The following is a 20,451-nucleotide window of genomic DNA, read 5'->3' on the forward strand; positions in this document are numbered from 1 at the left end:
ATAGCTGGCTTGGATTTGAAGCTCCCAGGGGGTTCTTCAAATCTCAGGATTGACCCTTGGCCCGTAAAAGTTTCTGCATTTTTCTAATGGACTCAGAGCTGTCCCATACACAACACCAAACAACTGCAGTCTAAATCGTGACTTAACGTCCTATCCTAGCATCTTCATTTCCCCCTTTCCATCACTGGAGATGTTTTGGTTCTTAAAAAAAACAAACATCAAAATGGGTTTTAACCTAGAATGAAAACATTTGTCTAACTTAAAGAGGTTGCTTTTTTTTTGCTTGTAACTTTCTTGTGTTCCTGAATTTTTTTTGGGGAAACCGAAAACCTCTTAACGGCCTCTGACATGACTTAAACGAACACTTTCATGTTTGTGCAGATCCTGTCAACTCTGCATGTCTTAGGCCCAAAGAAGGGCTCCACGTCAGAATTGAGCCGGGCAAGGAAGAAAAGAGCATCTGAAGCCACCAAACTCAGCTCTTACCCACTGAATTCCCCTGGCATTGTTCTGTCTTATGTATGAAAAGATGAATAAGGAAAGGCAGCTGCTTCAGAAAGTCAGAGACAGTGAAGATTCCAATCCAAAATTGGAGCAAGCCAATTTTCTGAAGCACCCGTGTGTGTTTAGCTATCCCTATGCATGTTGAGGGACACGGTGCCTCAGTGGCTAAGATGCTGAGCTTGTCGATCGAAAGGTCGGCAGTTCAGCAGTTCGAATCCCTAGTGCCACGTAACGGGGTGAGCTCCCGTTACTTGTCCCAGCTTCTGCCAACCTAGCAGTTCGAAAGCACGTAAAAAATGCAAGTAGAAAAATAAGGACCCTTTTGGTGGGAAGGTAATAGCGTTCCATGCGCCTTTGGCGTTTAGTCATACTGGCCACATGACCACGGAGACGTCTTTGGACAGTGCTGGCTCTTCGGCTTTGAAACAGAGATGAGCACTGCGCCCTAAGAGTCGGGAACAACTAGCACGTATGTGCGAGGGGAACCTTTACCTTTTTATCTTTAGTCTGTCCATCAAGTAACGGGAGCTCACCCTGTTATGCGGCACTAGGGATTTGAATCGCTGAACTGCCAACCTTTCTATCAACAAGCTCAGTGTCTTAGCCACTGAGCCACCGTGTCCCTTACAAGAGAAGGACGAGCAACAATATTAACTATTTCCTGATTTGGGATCAAAGGACAAAACTGGATCCTTATCTACCTTCTCTTTCGTTTCCCTTTAAACACCAGCAATGGAAACCCACTCATTTGCAATTTGGTACGGTGCTCTTCTAAGGGAGGGATTTTTGTTTCGTTTCGTTTTGTTGGCAAAACCTAGTTTTTTGGGTGTTTCCAAGAAATGTACATCCGGGAAGCCTTTAATGCAGGGAAGGCTTTTTATCTTAGGCAGTGTCCTCAAGAAATTGAAACTTGGCCTTTGAGCAGATTAGGGAGAAAGGCTGGGACAGAGAGAACAAACTTCTGAATTTCATCAGACCAACTGAGCATTGATATTTTTTTTTTAAAAAAAATTGAGATAATATAAAAGGGAAACAAGAGGAAGTCTAATGATCAAAAGCACTATATTAAAGAAGGTGATAAAATCTGTTGGAAGGCTGACTGGTACACACCGTTCCTTGCCCTAATTTTTTTTCCCTATGTTCCCATGAAGGCTCAATGGTTAGCCCTGCCCAAAACTCTAATTTCACACACTACTTTCGTTACTTGGAAATTGCTTCCTTTAGACCGATTCTAAACGAAGCAGAGCATGTGCTTTAACCCAGGGGTGAAATGCTCCCGGTTTGGACCGGATCGCCCGATCCGGTAGCGATGGCGGCGGGTGGTTCGGAGAACCGGTAGCAAAAATCCCTGTGCCCCCCCCCCCCACCATGCCCAGCTGAGTCGCACGATCATCAGAGGCTTTTTTTTTTTTTTTACTTTTAAAAGCATTTTTCTACAACCTCTTCCGACAAAAAAATGCTTTTAGAAGTTAAAAAAAAAAAAAAGCCTCTGATGATCACGCGGCTCAGCTGGGATGGTCAGAGGCTTTTCAAAGCATTTTTTTAAAAGCCTCTCTGACGATCCCAGTTGAGTTGCCTGATGTCAGAGAGGCTTTTCAAAGCATTTTTTAAAAAGCCTCTCTGACGATCCCAGCTGAGTTGCCTGATCGGCAGAGGCTTTTCAAAGCATTAGAAAAATTGCTTTGAAAAGTTAAAAAAAAAAAAAAAGTTGGCCACGCCCACCCAGTCACATTACCCCCCCCCACCAGGCTACGCCCACAGAACCGGTAGTAACAAATTTTACATTTCACCCCTGCTTTTAGCCATCATATTCTCCTATTACCTATTAACAGAAATATAAACAACCTTAACTGTTTTTGTAGGACACCAAAGGCCAAGCAGGGTGCTATAACACCAATAATAACCCAAAGTACAAATTTTCAAGACATTAAAGGAGAATTCAGTACAGGTAGTCCTCGACTAATGGCCGCAATTCAGACCAAAATTTCTATTGTTAAGTGAGACATCTGTTGAGTGCGTTTTGCCTCATTTTACGACCTTTCTTGCCTCAGTTGTTAAGTGAATCTGGCTTCCCCAGTGACTTTGCTTGTCAGAAGGTCGCAAAAGGCGATCATGTGACCCTGGGAGACAGCAACGGTCATAAATATGAACCAGTTGCCAAGCGTCTGAATTTTGATCCCATAAATCATGGGGAGGCTGCAAAAGTCGCAACTGTGAAAAGCAGTCCCAAGTGACAGTGCCGTTGTAACTTTGAACGGTCACTAAATGAACTGTCATAATTCAAGGACTACCTGTAGTGCAGTCTTAGGAATACAAATAAATTATTCAGAGGGGCATCCTTAAAAACCACACAGAAAATCTAATTATGGCCCAGAAAGAACGTTTGGGCTGCATCCATACAATAGCTCTAGAAGTTTCTACTAGAACATGAAGACAAAGCATAGTGACAGTGGTAGAGAAAGACAATATTGACGGATGCCCTAATTAAATCAAGAGCCTCGAGCCAAACTTCAAAAGAAATCCAGTTATTTATTAGGAGCTTCATGTCGGCATGTTCCTAAGTGAAGCCAGCTCTGACCCTACATAATTTACACCCCAATCATGATCCTGTTTACCCCCTCCACCCCAGAGTGTGTCATCAATCACATTCGCCAACGGAGCAATTTTGCGGGTTGTTGAGATCACTCCCTTCTGGCTGCTGTGGGTAACCCTGGGATACAGCCTTGAGAGAGATAAGTCTGGAATGTGCATCTGTGTTTGGCTGCTATGCCGTTTCATCGGTTTCCCATCCCCACTTGCTTATGGCAACTCGAGAGCAGGCCAGGGATGCACATCCCCATTTGGGGTCCAACCACTTCTGGATCATACAGAACAGCTCATGGAAATGGGAGTCTTCTAGGATGAACCATTTTACACATCCTAATACATCTTCCCAACTATGCATATCTTCTGGAGATCTGCAACAGATCTCCACCGCATATTTCAATGGCATTGAGCAAGGATCTGCATTTTAAAAAGTAGGACCTGGAACCACTCCTGTCCTCTTCCCCACATCTTCTCAAAAGAGCCACATTTGAAATACTCACGCAAATGGGCTGGAAGTCTGAGGGTCTCTTCCTCCATCCTGATGGTTCGATGCAGTGGGACATGGAGAGGTGACGAGGAAGGATAATCGTCTACTGGGCTCACAGGCGGAGTATACGAAATCCTTTCCTGCTGTAAAAGGGAAAGAGAAAACAATGTGAATTTGGGGTAGCAACTAGGAGAAATGAAACAAATCCTATTTGAAAAAAGTAGAAATCTGCATCATATTTGTGGCACTTTCCAGAAAGAAATAGTGAGTCTTTGGACAGAACATGGTAGAATCAGCCTTCAAAACCTTCCCTTTCTGAGATAGGGGCCAGGGCAGAAATTTTGGGAACTAGGCAGTGGAAGAGGGTAGAGGCGGGAGAAATACCTAAATTGAACAGCCAAGAAGCAGATGCAGACAGAGATAAAGATTCAAGAGAGAAATATGGGAGGCAAGCCAAAAAAAGCATAGCAATTAAAGTATTGAAGCAGGCAAGAGACGATGGATAGATGATTTCTTTTTTTGTTGTTGTTGTTCTGATTTCCTTTTCCTTTTCTCTCTCTTTCTTTTTTTTTTTTAGGTAGGTGACATGACTAGAAGTTAGGTAGGACAGAAAGAATTTTTTTTTTAATAAAGGGTGACATGATTAAAAGTTAGAATAAGAGATACAAATAAGAGAAGGGGAATATTAGTGTATACACCTTTATATAATAAAATAAAAGCAATAACAAGAGAAAACATGGAATAATTGAATAATGACAAACTGCAACTTAATATAAATGTGTATCATTATTAGAAATATACAAGTTGATTGAATATAATAACTATGATTAATTCTACTAGTTTTATTTGGATTAGAATGCTTGGTACCCAGGTGCCAAACTGTTCACGCATTGATGTTTTTTTAAAAATAAAAAACTTATAAAAAAAACCCTTCCTTTTCTCTTTTTTGACTATGTCTCCTAAGTTCTAAATTTTCTTGGCTCCTAAAGGGCTCCACATCGGAAGCCACTTCTGATTTGGGGTATGCGGTAGGAAGCCAAGCATCAGTTTTCGGATAGCATTCCAATCAAGCTACATATAAATTCTGCTCGCCATTGGTGATCAGATATGGCAATTTACAAGCCTTGCTGTTAGGTTCTGATAGAAAGATGCATGTAAAAGAGACAAGTAGAATGATTATTATCAGTTGGAAGGCAGGAAGGAAGCAAACAGAAAGGCAGGAAAACAGGAAGACAGGAAGAAAGACAGGAAAATAGGAAGGCAGGAAGGAAGGCAGGGAAACAGGAAGGCAGGGAAACAAAAGGGCAGGAAAACAGGAAGAAAGACAGGAAAGGAGGAAGGCAGGAAAATAGGAAGGCAGGAAGGAAGGCAGGCAGGAAGGAAGGGAGGGAGGGAGACTGAGTTATGTGTTTATGGAACAGAACAGAGAGCTATTCCTTCCTGAAATGACAATTTAAATTAATCCAGATTTTATAACCAACCCAAGATTAAAACTTAACTATAACTGAAACAACATAACTCATTATTTGCAGATCATTCTCATCAGGATAAAGTATTGTTTAGTGCAGAAGTACATAGCTTGTAGCCCTTGGAGATTTCCAAAAATGCTTCTCAAAATGTACTACTTAAAGGAATAGAAAAGAAAAACATTAAATAAATGACTAGAGGATCGTATTATTCATGTGGGGTTTTTTTTGTCCATTTTATATAAATGAGATGGAATTAAACTGGGGTTTCTTCTGATTCCACCAAATATTTCAGAGACAACACCCTGCTACCCCCCAACAACCAAATATGGCCCCCAAATCTAGAAAAGACCTATTTTAGGGACTATTTAAGTAATTTATTTTGCTGAGAAACTGCCTTGTAGAGAGCAAACTAGGTGCTTGTTTCTTTAACCACAATTGGCCACATTCATACATTACACTAGGATCAAACCAGAGGTGAAATCCAGCAGGTTCTGACTGGTTCTGGCGAACTGGTAGCGGAAATTTTGAGCAGTTCGGAGAACCGGTAGTGGAAATTTTGAGTAGTTCGGAGAATCGGCAAATACCACCTCTGGCTGGTCCCAAAGTGGGATGGGAATGGAGATTTTGCAATATCCTTCCCCCAGGAGTGGGGAGGAAATGGGGATTTTGCACTAACCTTCCCCTGGAGTGGGGAGGGAATGGGGATTTTGCAGTATCCTTCCCCTGGAGTGGGGAGGGAATGGGGATTTTGCAGTAACCTTCCCCTGGAGTGGGGAGGGAATGGGGATTTTGCAGTAACCTTCTCCTGGAGTGGGGTGGGAATGGAGATTTTGCAATATCCTTCCCCCAGGAATGGGGAGGGAATGGGGATTTTGCAGTATCCTTCCCCTGGAGTGGGGAGGGAATGGAGATTTTGCAGCATCCTTCCCCTGCCATGCCCACCAAGCCACACCTCACCACGCCCACAGAACCAGTAGTAAAAAAATTTGGATTTCACCACTGGATCAAACTATACAGAAATCATGACTGACACACAACAGGGTAACCCAGTTGCAACATCATCTAAACTTTCAAGTGGAAAAACTAGCAGCTCTAATGAAAAATACTTGGGAGAAAAATTCAATCATCCAAAAAGGAAGGTGGTGGTTAATTTAAAGAGATAATTGGAATACAATATATATTAAACAAACAGAATCATTTCTATTTGTAAAATGTTGGTATATTTTCCTGAAACTTTGTTAAGCAATTTGTGAGATTGCCACCATTAAATAAAATCATTTCAATTAATTTGGGCATACTTTGGGCACCATCTGCATGTTGAAAATGCCCCAATCACAACAACCTGCAAAGCTAACTTCTGGGAGATCTACAGCAGTTCAATAATCCACATTTTAATCCCATTTTTCCACCAACACTCTTGGAACACTTGAGAACATACTGAAGATACACTTTGATAAGATACACTTATGAAAATCTGCAACGCTGCCCAAACATACTAAAATAAAATACACGATAAAGACGAAAGAAATGAGGAAATTGCCAGTTTATTGAATTTCTAACTTGGGAGCAACTCTGGATATTAAAGCAGTTTTAAATTGTGGTTTAAGACTTTTAGCTTATATTGAAACTGATAATGGCAATATCCTAAATTTGGAGAAAATGGAAAACTCTACATATTTGACATTTAGCTGGAGGGCATCATGAAGGAATGAAAAAGGGACTAGGGTCTCTTGAACTATGAAAGTGAACTAAATTGTTGAGCTGCCGTTACCACAATCTATGTAAAAATAGAAAGTCTTTTGTTTCTGATGAAAAGGAATTATAAGGAATAATTATTATACTATACCCCATCCGCTCTTCTAAAATTCTATTAAACTTCTACCAACAGATGTATTGATTTGATAGGGCTGAAACATTTGGTTCATCAATAAATGATTAATTAAACCAAAAAATAAAATTTGATAGAAAACCTGCATTTGGACCTCCACTAGTCCTTGTCTATCATTGTAACTATTACAGCATATTGGCTTCCTGTTATGTGACAGAAAGGAGAAAATAATTAATGAATGTTTTCTTGCATACATGTTTGCTTCGATTAATTAAATTTTAATTAAAACTCTTATTTGACCAGACCCTGCTTCCTTTTTGAAATGCAGATCTTGTCACACCACAAAAAACACCTAAAAGAGTTCTGCGCCCTTGGGAGACCGGGGGGGGGGCGCGGGGGGGAGGCTTGAGTATCAGTAGTAGCTAAAAATGCTAAAATGTCATCAACATTTTTGCAGCATTAAACCCATCCAATCCTCAGCTGTTTATAGATTTCCACTGGAAATTTCTATAGGATTCTGTTTTCCCAGGATGATGGATCACCAGCCTGTTGAGATCTTCCATTACATTCTTCTACAATATTTAGAAAATTGGGATGCAGAACAGCAATGGGTTTTGGATTATCTTACTACCGGTTTGTTAGGAATGAGTATTACCTACCTACCTTGTTGGGTTGGCAATATATAAACCATTAATATAGCTTTAAGACTGCTGTATTGCACCATACTGTGTCCTGATTGGTTAGCTCTGTAGCCAATCTCCTTAAGAGGGAGCTACAAACATGTTTTTTTTTTCTTTGCTGTTCTTGCTCTCTGATTTCTCTGTATGCTACTGTTTGCAAATCCAGAAGAACTGTTTATTGTGAATGACTACGACGACTGGTAAGAAAACTTTGTTATTGGATTATCCCTGGACTGTCATTTTGCTATCTTCTGCTTTATATGTGTATGACCTGGATTGTTTATTGGACTGTGCCTTACTATTTCCTGAAAGTAAACACAACTCAGTGTATCTGTGTGTTGACTGTGTTTATTTGTATCTACTCCAATCGCTTTCATGTACACACCTTTACTATTCAAGGGTTATTTTGCGAATTCCTTAACACGGCATGCATGCTCGCTTCAGGCCTTCCACACATGTGCTTTGCTTGTGCTTGCACTTTCCGCGCATATGCCCAGCCTCAAAAACATGCCTAAATAGGATGGCATAGAGCTGGGGTGGGGGGAGCGGGCTCACCCGCAATTTCTGCTACCAGTTCGGGTGAACCGATCTGAACCGGCTGAATACCACTTCTGCTGCATAGGAAGGAAAAAAGCTGGGTCTGAAATACTGGTAGTCCTTGACTTACAATCATTCTTTTAGTGACCACAGCACTGTCCACAGTTACAACAGCACTGAAAAATGTGACTTATGGTGGTTTTTCCACACGTACGACTGTCGCAGCATCCCCATGTGATCAAAATTTGGACGTTTGGCAAACGACATGTATTTATATGACAGTTGCCGTGTTCCGGGGGTCATGTGATCACCTTTTGCGACCTTCTGACAAAGAAAGTCAGCGGGGAATGACTTGGTCAGCCATGGAATTTTGAGGCTCAATTGTGGTCGTAACTTGAGGACTACTTGCCCCTGAAATGTTACTCCTGGAGAGATCATCCAACTGCTTCTTCTCTGAGGAACTAAAAAAGGGTTTTTTCCGGGCTTAGGAAGGCATCCATGTCATTGCCACATCAACAGCTATTGGACAACCAAGTTGCTTCTTAAATCTACGTAACGCAAACATATTCTCAACACTCACAAAGTGTGCAAACACTCCCATGCAATAGTAAGCATAAGAAGGAAAAGGCAACCACGGCTCCCATAATACTCTTACAATCTGGAAGGTATTTCATGGTACGAATCTAAATACAAATTAGATATTCATTCAAGGGTTTTTTTGGCAATGGTTGTGCAGAATTGCAACACTGGATATTTTAAATAAATTGATATTATAAAATGTATGCATTGGGGAAATTTCTACAAGCTGGGAAACTGGAATTGTAAAATGCTGGTTTAAATCAGGACGTGTAGCTTAGGTTAGAAGGATTAGCATCACTTCCCGTAATGTTTTCTGCGTATCTCACCACAAGACTCCTCCATAAAGGAGTTTCAGTGAAAACATTTGTAGCCCAATCTTTAAAAATGCCACCTCTTCTCTTTTAAAAGCCAGCCCATAATTTAGGGGGAAAGCACATGCCCCAAATAGCAGATTCGCACACAAAACCACACGGATTCCAGTAAAAGAATTTCCAGTAGTGGAACTGGGAAAGTTTTTGTGCCCCAGATTCTAGCAAACCGCTATCCACCTGCTTCCTCTTGGTGATTCTGTTTTGAAACAGGAAAGGCTATGCTGGAAATTTAGATCACTTGATTACCTCTTAATTGCCACTTTCTCTGAGGGCTAGAGAAAAATCTTGCTTCTTGGCTATTTCCAGGGGACCCCACATCTTATAGGATCATCTGTGCTAGAATTGGAAAAAACTCACTGGTCTTAAATCGGTGATTTCTTCATCTGTTATCACCAGGGTGGATTTGACTTAAATCGAGTTGATTTAAATCACAATTTAAATCATGATTTAAATCACTAGAAAAAAGGCTTGATTTAAATCAACTCGATTTAAATCATCATTTTTAAAGAGCAACCGTCATCTCTGCTACTCCTTTGACCCACTGCTGACTCACCGATAGTCCCAGTGTTGCAGAATATACAGCCTCATGCTACATAACTAAGCTCCATTTCATGCTGAATAAACTAAATTATTTATGTATCTTAAATAGAAAACTATATTACGGTAGATTTTTACCCCAAAAGTTTTTTATTAAAATAAATTCGATAAAAATCAAAAAAAAATCTGATTTAAATCAAAAAAATCCGATTTAAATCAAAAAAATCTGATTTTTTTTTATTTTTTTTAAAAAAAATCATTGATTTTTATCCACCCTGGTTATCACTAATGGGATATAAAATATGGATTTGTTTTGCCAGTATTAGTTGAATATCCTAGAAGGCCACTTTAGTGAAGCTTCCACTGGAAAGCAGCAATAAAGGTGAGATAAAATGCCCACTAAGTGTTTGGTAACAGCTACGACACTGTGTAGGACAGAGGTCTTCAAACTTGGCAGGCTTTAAAACTTGTGGACTTCAACTCTATGCTATGCTGGCTGGAGAATTCTGGGAGTTGAAGTCCACAAATCTTAAAGCTGCCAAGTTTGAAGACCTCTGGTGTAGGACAACAAGTCCTGGCTACGACTGCAAATGGCACAAAAATTACACACTATTGTGTGTTTGTCTGTGCGTGTGTAAAGGTCCCACATATTTTAATTTTGATTTTGTCTGTACTTTTTCAAAACTATTTCCTCCGTTTTATTTCTTTTTTTACTCAGTTTTGCATTACTAGTAGAGAGGGGAAAAAAGGATTTTACCCTTTCAGCTTTTTGCTACTGATTTCCAACCTGTAGCATTTCCTGCTTTCTGTGACCTGTTTCGTTGGGTTGTTAATTTGGGCCGGTGACAACAACAAAAGTCATGACATCAATGGTTGTCCAAGTATTTAGCAAGGCCTAAGGCCGCGATGGCGAACCTGTGGCACGCGGAGCCATATCTGTGAGCACGCAAGCGTTGCCCTAGCTCAGCTCCAACATGCATTCGCGCACCAGCCAGCTGATTTTCGGGCCTTCCGGGGCCCACCAGAAGTCAGGAAACGGGCTGTTTCTGGCCTCCGGGAGCGTGCGCGGGGGGGTGGGGCGCATTATGGGTGTGGACGCGCGCGCTCGTGACCCACACACACTCCCCCTGCTTTTGGCACTCGACAGCAAAAAGTTAGCCAAGTTAGTTTCTTTAAAGACATTGATCAACAGCATCGTTTCAAACTTTGCCTTTCAACTGATTTTGCTACAGAATCGGCACCCAACCTATTTTCTATACTAGGATTCCTCTATGTTCCTTCTCCCTGGATAACTTGGAGCCAGACATTCTCCTTCAGCTCAGCCTACTGGAGAAGAGAACATTCTGTGCAACACTTTGTGTTCCTGAATGAAAAGCAGAATATAAACACAATAAGTAAGTACAACTATACTCTAATCTAGGGACCAGAATAACTGGATCTAGGCAATCTCTTGCAACATCTTGCCGTTGCATTAACCCACTGCACGAACAGCCCTAAGTAAAACAAAGTAAGCTCACACAGCATCCCAAGGCTGTGTGTATGTATGATTAAGCATTAAAGCTGCAAGGATTCAGAGGTCTTTGCCAGCTCGAATCCACTCAAGATTCACTCAACCTATGAGTCTTTGCAGCGTTCGATTGGCTTGTGCAACAGCAACAGAACCCGTTGAAGTGCATTTCTCTCAATACTTAGACTCTCATCTATTACACCAGAACAACCGAAAGCAATTAAGTCTCAGTGTTTCTTAATGCCAATAGGAAATTAAAATAAAATGCGATTCAGTATCAACCAGGCAAGAAATCAATTGTTGGAGATAAACTTGGATTCCTATCTATTTGGCCTATGTATCTATTAAACTCAATGGTGGCCAACTTCATTGTTCAAAGGAAGTTTTCAGATGGAAACAAGCAGAGACCTGCTCTCTTTTATTAACGAACCGAGAACATGGAAACCCAACATCCATTCAAAAGAAGTATTTGAAATCCGGTGGCGTTTCTGGAGGTATTGCAAATCAAAAATCAAAACTGAATTTTTTTTTTACATTCCAAATTGAGATATATTTTTTTCACTTCAATATGTGAGTGCTTTAGACTGGTAGTCTTTCCTAAACATTCCTCCAAGAACAATTTTTTTTTTTAAATTTGATTTATATGCCGCCCTTCTCCGGAGACTCAGGGCGGCTTACAATGCGTTAAGCAATAGCCTTCATACTTTTGTATATTTTATACAAAGTCAGCTTATTGCCCCCACAATCTGGGTCCTCATTTCACCTACCTTAGAAAGGATGGAAGGCTGAGTCAACCTTGAGCCTTGGAGGGATTCGAACCAGCAGTAATTGCAGGCAGCTGTGTTAATAACAGGGTGCTTAGATCACTGTACTATCAAGGCTCTTAATAAATACGTCAATTATTAAATGTTTTGATTTAATCATTGACAATCGCACACTTTCAAGATATCCTGGGGGGGGGAGGGAAACCCAGCCATGTATTTTGCAAGATCAGGAAATGAGAATATCACTTTAAAAAAAAAATCAGATCTGTTATTTTCAGTTTTGCAAGCTGTTGGCTTGATGTTCTTGTTTTATAACTTCATCATGATCATTAAGCTACCTTTTACAATGTGCCGTATTTTTCAGAGTATATAAGATGCGCCTTAGTTTTTGGGGAGGAAAATAAGAAAATTTTTTGATTGGCAGGTGGATCGGCCTCCCGGAATATCCCCAATCAGCTGTTCCCAGAGGTGAATTTTAGCAACAGGTTCCTTGGATATGAGCTCTGTGCCTTGCTTTTTTTTTTTTGCTTTTTTTCCTGCCTCTTAAACTTCTGAAACTCTGTTTCAGAAAAAAAAAACTTTTTTTCCTGCCTCTGAAAGCCTCTGAAACAGAGCTTCAGAAAAAAAGCTTCTGAAGCTCTGTTTGGAGGCTTTTTTTTTCTGAAGCTCTGTTTGGGGGCTTTTTTTCTGAAGCTGTTTGGGGGCTTCTTTTCTGAATCTTCATTTCTGATGCTTTTTTCAGCCTCTGAAACCTCCATTTGAGAAGCTGGGCAGGGCTTCATTTGGAGTATAAGACGCACCCAGATTTTCATCCTCTTTTTTTGGGGGGAAAAAGGTGTGTCTTATACTCTGAAAAATACGGTACCTACTGTCATATTCTAATCAGCACCCTTGTTTAACATAAAGGAGATGCCTATCAGTGTTACATTATGGAAGTGTACCATAAAAATGTCATCATCTTCTCTTGCAATATATAGAAGAATCAAGGTGAAAGTCCTTGAAATTAAAAGCTTTCTGTTAAGAACTACTGAGCAGGGTGGATAAAAATCAATGATTTTTTAAAAAAAATCAAAAAAATCAGATTTTTTTTATTTAAATCGGATTTTTTTGATTTTTATCAAATTTATTTTAATAAAAAACTTTTGGGGTAAAAATATATCGTAAGATAGTTTTCTATTTAAGATACATAAATAATTTAGTTTATTCAGCATGAAATGGAGCTTAGTTATGTGGCATGAGGCTGTATGTTCTGCAACACTGGGACTATCGGTGAGTCAACAGTGGGTCAAAGGAGTAGCAGAGATGACAGTTGCTCTTTAAAAATTATGATTTAAATCGAGTTGATTTAAATCAAACCTTTTTTCTAGTGATTTAAATCATGATTTAAATTGTGATTTAAATCAACTCAATTTAAATCAAATCCACCCTGCTACTGAGTACACAACACTACCGTCAATAATCAGCTTGCCTTCAGAAATTGTGGGAGCTTCATCACCGGAAGCTTTCAAGAAGAGACTGGACTGCCACCTGTCAGAAATGGTGTAGGACCGTGATGGCGAACTTATGGCACGCGTGCCATAGGTGGCACATGGAGCCATATCTGTGGGCACACAAGCGTTGTTTATTTTCAGGCCTTCTGGACCCACTGGAAGTCAGGAAATGGGCTATTTCCGGCCTCTGGAGGGCCTCCAGAGAAGGCCGTTTTCACCTTCCCCAGGCTCCTAGAAAGCCTCTGGAGCCTGAGGAGAGCGAAAAGCGGGCCTACAGTGCCATCACGTGCCAAAAATGGAGGGGTCATGTGCACATGCGTGTGGTGCATTGAATTATTGGTGTGGGCACACTCGTGTGCGACCACCCACGCTGCCCCCACTTTTGGCACGCGATGGTAAAAAGGTTAGCCATCTCTGGTGTGGGGTCTCCTGCTTGGGCAGGGGGTTGGACTAGATGACCTACAAGGTCCCTTCCAACTCTGTTAATCTGTATAACTGTAATCAATGAGGGAAAAAAAATTCACTGTCCAACAGAGACACCAGTAACTATCACATATTAAGTATTTGACAGAAAAAAAGCACCACACCAATAGCAATTTATCAGTGCTTTGCAAATGGATGCTTAACCACGACAACACTCTTTTAAATAAGTTGAAACAAACAAAACACCTCGCTGCATCCCAGGAAGCAAGAGACCTCAATGCTGACGGAAAATCGTCTGTGACTCAATGATGATGGACACCTAACATCAAAAACATCATAAAAAAAGCACAACAATGTTCTTTCTGCGCCAACTCAGAAAGCTCAAACTGCCCAAGGAGCTGCTGATCCAGTTCTACAGAGGAATTATGGAGTCTGTCATCTGCACCTCTATAACTGCAACCCAACAAGACAGACACGGACTTCAGAGGATAATTAGAACTGCAGAAAAAACAATGGCTACCAACCTCCCTTCCATTGAGGACTTGTATACTGCATGGATCAAAAAGAGGGCTGTGAAAATATTTACAGACCCCTCGTATCCTGGACATAAATTGTTTCAACTCCTACCCTCAAAACAACACTATAGAGTACTGCACACCAGAACAACTAGACACAAGGACAGTTTTTTCCCAAACACCATCACTCTGCTAAACAAATAATTCCCTCAACAGTCAAACTATTCACTAAATCTGCATTACTATTAATCTTCTCATCGTTCCTATCACCCATCTCCTCCCACTGATGACTGTATGACTGTAACCTTGTTGCTGGTATCCTTAAGATTTATATTATGTTTCCTAATATGATTTGATTGCTTATTTGTTCCCTATGACTATCATTAAGTGTTGTACCTTATGATTCTTGACGAATTTATCTTTTCTTTTATGTACACCGAGAGCATATGCACCAAGATAAATTTCTTGTATGTCCAATCACACTTGGCCAATCAAGAATTCTTTTCTATTCTATGATGAGTCCACTTTAATTTGCCAAGAAATATTAAACACAAGTTATCAGGGATTGATAACAGGAAGTCTCTAAGGAAGGTTTGGTCACTCATGCAACTAGAAAGCTAAAATGAGGAAGGTGAGATTTGGAGAAGTCACTGCTTCCTGGCACATTGTATTTTATTTATTTATTTATTTTGTAAAAAGTTTTTTATTTTTCAATTACAAAGATAAACATTCCATCTTTCCTTATTCAGTGTATCGTCTGGGTACAAACATCTCTGTGCTACATCATCCCTCATTTGTCACATCTTTCACATTCATGTTAACATTAATATTATAATATATTAAACATTTAAATATTGTAAAACTCTCCATTTTCTTCTTAGTATCTTTTAGTAATAATACCATATTAACATCAAATATCATTATTCTCTTCATACACATACTAAAGATTTTCATCTTATTTATATCTCTATCTTAATATATTTTCTACTTATTCTTTAGTCTTCTTCATTTCCAAACTCCATTTTTATTCTCCAACCATTGATAAAATATTTCCCATCTGGCACATTGTATTTTAGAAACCATCAATAAAAGTTTGGATTGTATACAGTATTTTTTTTTCAAATCTTTTACCTCTCTTAATCTAACCTCTTCAGATTTTAGCCTCAAAGTATAACATTTTGAAAAACAATTCCCTATAATCCAAATATTTTATTTCCTTTTAACTATAAACCTTACCATTTAAATGTAATATTTCAGTAACTCAAGAGAGGTACTTTTAAACTCATTGTCTTTAAGTTAAGAATTGGAAAGTAATATATTTCTTCGGATGTTAGTTGACCTCAATCTTCACATACAGAGGACAGAGGCTTGAAGTTAAATCTTTTGCCAAGGGCAATAGATAGGAAAGTCTCACTTAAGCAGCCAATAAAACCCAAAATGCAACTGGTTAGAAATAAAAGGTTAGTTTACTTTTAATGAGTGGACACATTTCAATTTTATTTTCCCCTTATCACACAACATTTGGGCTTCAGCATTGCTTTATTTTTGCTATCTCGATGGAAGAAACAGAAAATATCAATGTTTTCTATAAACATTGTAAACCACCTCTGAATCGTGGCCACTGAGAAACTAGCCATGATTGCTTTTTCAATCCCAGTAAAACGTGCAGCTGCTTTAGGCCTATGTTAGCCCCCCCCCCCAAATAATCAAATCAGGAGGTGTCTAATAGCACCAAACTAAAACATTTTATAGAGAAGCACCAGCCTTTGTGAGCTGCAACTCCCTTCATTAGATGCACGGAGTAACTGAAGTGATACGGGATTTAAAACAGGCTAAGGTAAAGGGCAGGAAACTAAAAACAGGTTGGTTGTGTGGATGCAGGTTGTAGTTGCCAACTATAATGTGTTACTAATCTACTGTGTTTGTCAAGAATATCTGAGAAAGCCTAAAGCAGGGGTGTCAGTCAAGGCCCATGGGCCAGATCCAGCTCGCGGGGTGCTTAAATCTCGCCTGCGGGGCTGGCCTGGAAATAGCAAAGGACCGGCCTGCGGTGCCTCTGGCAGCCAAGACGGGCAAATTGGATGGCCTCCTGCAATACTCTGCCAGGCAAAACGGGGCATGGGAGACATGCACACGACCCTACGGCCTGTTTTTTTTTATTATTATTATTTAATTTTTATTTTTATTTATTTTTATATGCCGCCCTTCTCCGGAGACTCAGGGCGGCTTACAATGCGTTAAGCAGTAGCCTTCATACTTTTGTGTATTTTATATAAAGTCAGCTTATTGCTCCCACAAACCGGGTTTTTGGCCTGGCCGGCCTCCTGCGGCACTCTGTCGGCCAAAACAGGGCACGGGGGGACCACACGCACCCCCCCTGTGCCCCGTTTTGGCCAGCGGGGTGCTTCAGGAGCAGTCTGTCCCGTCTCCCCCCCCCCCCGGCCACAGCCAGCCCACGGAGAAGTACAATGCCAATCCAGCCCTCGAAGAAATCCAGTTAGAAATAGCCATTTGTAAATGCAATGTTTAAAAACTGTAAAAATTCAGGTGAGAATGGTTTGCACTCTTTTAATTAATAAAATGAATGTGGAATTGACAAAAAAAAAGAAAAAAGAAATCCAGTTTGACACCCCTGGCCTAGAGAGATTTCACAAGGGATGCATTCTGAAGTTTTTTTTGCTCTTAGTGACCGTGTTATTTTGCTACCTTGTACTTGAGTGTCTTCGGTGCATCGGATTAAGCGGGTTACAGATCACAAACCCTTGTGCCTTTTTCATCAAATGGGATCTCTGAAAAGGTGCTAGTACCAACCTCCTTCTACAGTCTCTTTAAAGAAATCCCCCGTTTATTAGTCAAAGAGGTCATCTAAAAAACTTCAATTAGGACATTTTCCCCAGAGATTTTCTTGAATGTGTATGTACACAACATGCTATTTTATTTGGAGATAAGCAATATTACGCAGAGTAGAAAGAGTGAGAAGCAGCGCAAGCAAAGGAAATGAAAAGGAAGAAGTAACCAAAAGGAAGAAAATCTAATTAAATATCATTTACACCAGCAATATTTTCACTGTATCTCACTATATCTGTCCATGCTTAAAAACCATCTTTGTTGCCGTTTGCCATTTCTGGAAATTTATCTCATATTTTTATAATGTCCTTTGCATTTTTAGGCTTTTTTTTCTTTTTGCAAGCTGCCTCCCAGCTGCAAGCCTAGAAAATGAAAGTTATGCCTTTGTTTGCACATAGGAGAGGATATTGGCTGCTGCTAATGAAAGCTTCTTTTAATAAAATGTGTTACTCAGAAAAGGTGTTACCAGAATCCCGATTTATTTTATTTATTTTTTGCAAACATTAGACTTAACAAGGCTCTCCTCCCACTATGGTGGGTATTAATAATCTAATTTGCCTGTTTGATAAATGAAGAATTGAAGCTTCAAAAGGTTTTTAAAAAGAGAGGCTTTCAAAATCAGATGATCAAAGAATATTAAGACACCACTGATCTCAATACATTTCAAAAAGGGAAGACGGACACAGGGGTGAGTTCTACTTACCTTTACTACGGGTTTGCAACGGGAGCGTGCACGCTTCTGCGCATGCACAGATCATCATTACGAGACCGCCTTCTGCTACCAATAGCCTCTCACCGACCAGTACGCTCCCATAGAGAGGGGCTTCTCAGGGTGCCGTCAGCCAAACAGTGTCGACTGGCGGCCCCTAGGGGGAGAGCCTTCTCTGTGGGGGCACCTATCATCTGGAACGAGCTCCCCCCGGAGATCCGGAGGATCCCGGATCTGCGCACGTTTCGTCGTGCTCTCAAAACATGTTTATTTCAGCAGGCTGGCCTGGCCTAACTCTCCCTTTTAAATTTTTAAATCGTTTAATCTGTTTTACAAATTGGGTGTTTTAAATTTGTTTTGGGCCAAAATATTTAATAATTTTAATGGACTTTTAATGTTTGTATTATCTGTATTTTATCTTGGCTGTTCACCGCCCTGAGTCCCCCGGGAGTAGGGCGGTATAGAAATTTGATAGATAAATAAATAAATAAATAAATCAGCAATGACATCGGGGCAGGTGGGCGGAGCTCCCTGCCATTACTACCGGTTTGCAAGTCCGTCCACCACTGGACGGAGACATACCAACAAAATACAGTACAATCATCTTGTTTATTAGACACATATATTTTCCCTGCCTTTAAGTAAGAGCTCCTTCACAGCTGTCTGGCCCAACGCCATTATCTGAACCGCTAAAATTGAAAAGACATGTGGCATTAAATACAGGATAATGTTCCATTAATTTAAAACAGTCAACCCCACAGTTCAATTTCTCGTAGCGAAAATACTCCCTTGCCATGCTAAGTGTACATCTTAATTCTCCTGGTACCTGCCAAGTAAAGTTTGAGGGATTCACAATTCTTTTGGCCATTAGCCATGTTTCATAAATTGCGTAACGCTTCTGGGACTCCTTTAAGGCACCTGGATAATTACTGTGAATAAGGAATATGTTGCATCTGAAAAGGAACATCTGAAGCACTGAATGCAGGTAGGAGCATTCAACAGCATTGCTTTTATCCAAAGCAATGCAACCTTTTGGCAAGACTTAAAGAGTCTCTGTTGCTTTAATAACTAAAAATGTCTAATTGCTTAGGCAACACCGCTATCAGTTATAGCTATATCACCCAAGCAAGGATTATGAACATTGTAAGTGCATTTAATGGCAGGATTCCTGTAGTTTTTGTTCGTTTAACAAAATTCATTTCACAAGATCTCCTCGTTAAATGAATTAACTAGAACTTGCAGGAGATTAGGTAAAGGTAAAGATTCCCTTCGCACATATGTGCTAGTCGTTCCCAACTCTAGGGGGTAGTGCTCATCTCCGTTTCAAAGCCGAAGAGCCAGCGCTGTCCGAAGACATCTCCGTGGTCATGTGGCCAGCATGACTAAATGCCAAAAGAGCACGGAACGCTGTTACCTTCCCACCAAAGGTGGTCCCTATTTTTCTACTTGCATTTTTTACGTGCTTTCGAACTTCTACGTTGGCAGAAGCTGGGACAAGTAACGGGAGCTCACCATGTTATGCGGCACTAGGGATTTGAACCGCTGAACTGCCGACCTTTCGATCAACAATCTCAGTATCTTAGCCACTGAGCCACTGCATTAACAGGAGATTGTTAGACAATAAAACCACTATTTTGAGGTTTCTTTTTATTGCGTTGTTGAAAATATTCTTTTTTGTTTATTTAGGCTCCGTGTCCACTTAATTTCATTCCAGATTCTTCTAAGAACAATAGTAAAAGAGAATTAGCCTTCTCTTTCGCTATTTACTAACCTTCATTTTTCTTTTCTTCTCAGGACTTTCGGAAATTTCCTTCTTAAAAAAAACTAACAGGTTCCACAACCTGAAATATTTGAACATTCTGAACTAGCCATGAACTGGAAAATACAGGTAGTCAGGTAACAGTAACAGGAGTTGGAGGGACCTTTGAGGTCATCTAGTCCAACCCCCTGCTCACACAGGAGACCTGTACTAGGGATTTGAACCGCTGACTGCAACTGCCGACCTTTCTGATCGACAAGCTCAGTGTCTTAGCCACTGAGCCACCTAGTAAGTCCTTGACTTACTCAGCCCACAACTGAGCTCAAATTTATGTTGCTAAGCGAGACATTTGTTGTGGGTTTTGCCCAATTCTGCGACCTCTCTTGCCACAGCTGTTAAGTGAATCCGGCTTCCCTATTGACTTTGCTTGTTAGAAGGTCGCGAAAGTTGATCACATGATCTTGGGATACTGCAACCGTCATAAATATGAGCCAGTTGCCCAGGGTCTGAATTTTGATCAGGGGACCATGAGGAGGCTGCAACGGTCATAATGGTGAAAAATGGTCATAAGTTACTTTTTTTCCGTGCCGTTGTAACTTTGAATGATAACTAAACAAACTGTTGTGAGACGAGAACTCCCTATGCATCACTTTCCATACACAATTGAGTGGGATGTGGGTGGTTTTGCACCACAAGCATTTCAGATGTTTGAGTCCTGTTGGTTTAATTCCAGCTACAGATCAAAAGATGGGTATTTCCACAACAGGAAAGGAAAGGTTGAGGGTTTCTTGGATGATGATATGGGTAAAGGCTGAGTGGGAGAAGGGAAGGCACTGAAAAGGTTGACAATAACAGACCA

At 40.4% G+C, this 20,451-nt stretch overlaps 1 protein-coding gene across 1 annotated transcript in view; it reads right to left on the reverse strand.

Annotated features, from left to right (window-relative positions):
- Positions 1-20,451, reverse strand: part of ETV6 (ETS variant transcription factor 6) — a 134,003-nt gene that overhangs the window by 83,208 nt on the left and 30,344 nt on the right. The window contains exon 2 of the mRNA XM_070947078.1: positions 3,591-3,720. Within this exon, the coding sequence (XP_070803179.1) occupies positions 3,591-3,720 (130 nt within the window). The remainder of the gene's footprint in view (positions 1-3,590; positions 3,721-20,451) is intronic.

Source organism: Pituophis catenifer, unplaced genomic scaffold, assembly GCF_029215685.1.
Source record: "Pituophis catenifer annectens isolate HBS135680 unplaced genomic scaffold, rPitCat1.0.hap2 SCAF_7, whole genome shotgun sequence".
Classification (NCBI taxonomy): Eukaryota; Metazoa; Chordata; class Lepidosauria; order Squamata; family Colubridae; genus Pituophis; species Pituophis catenifer.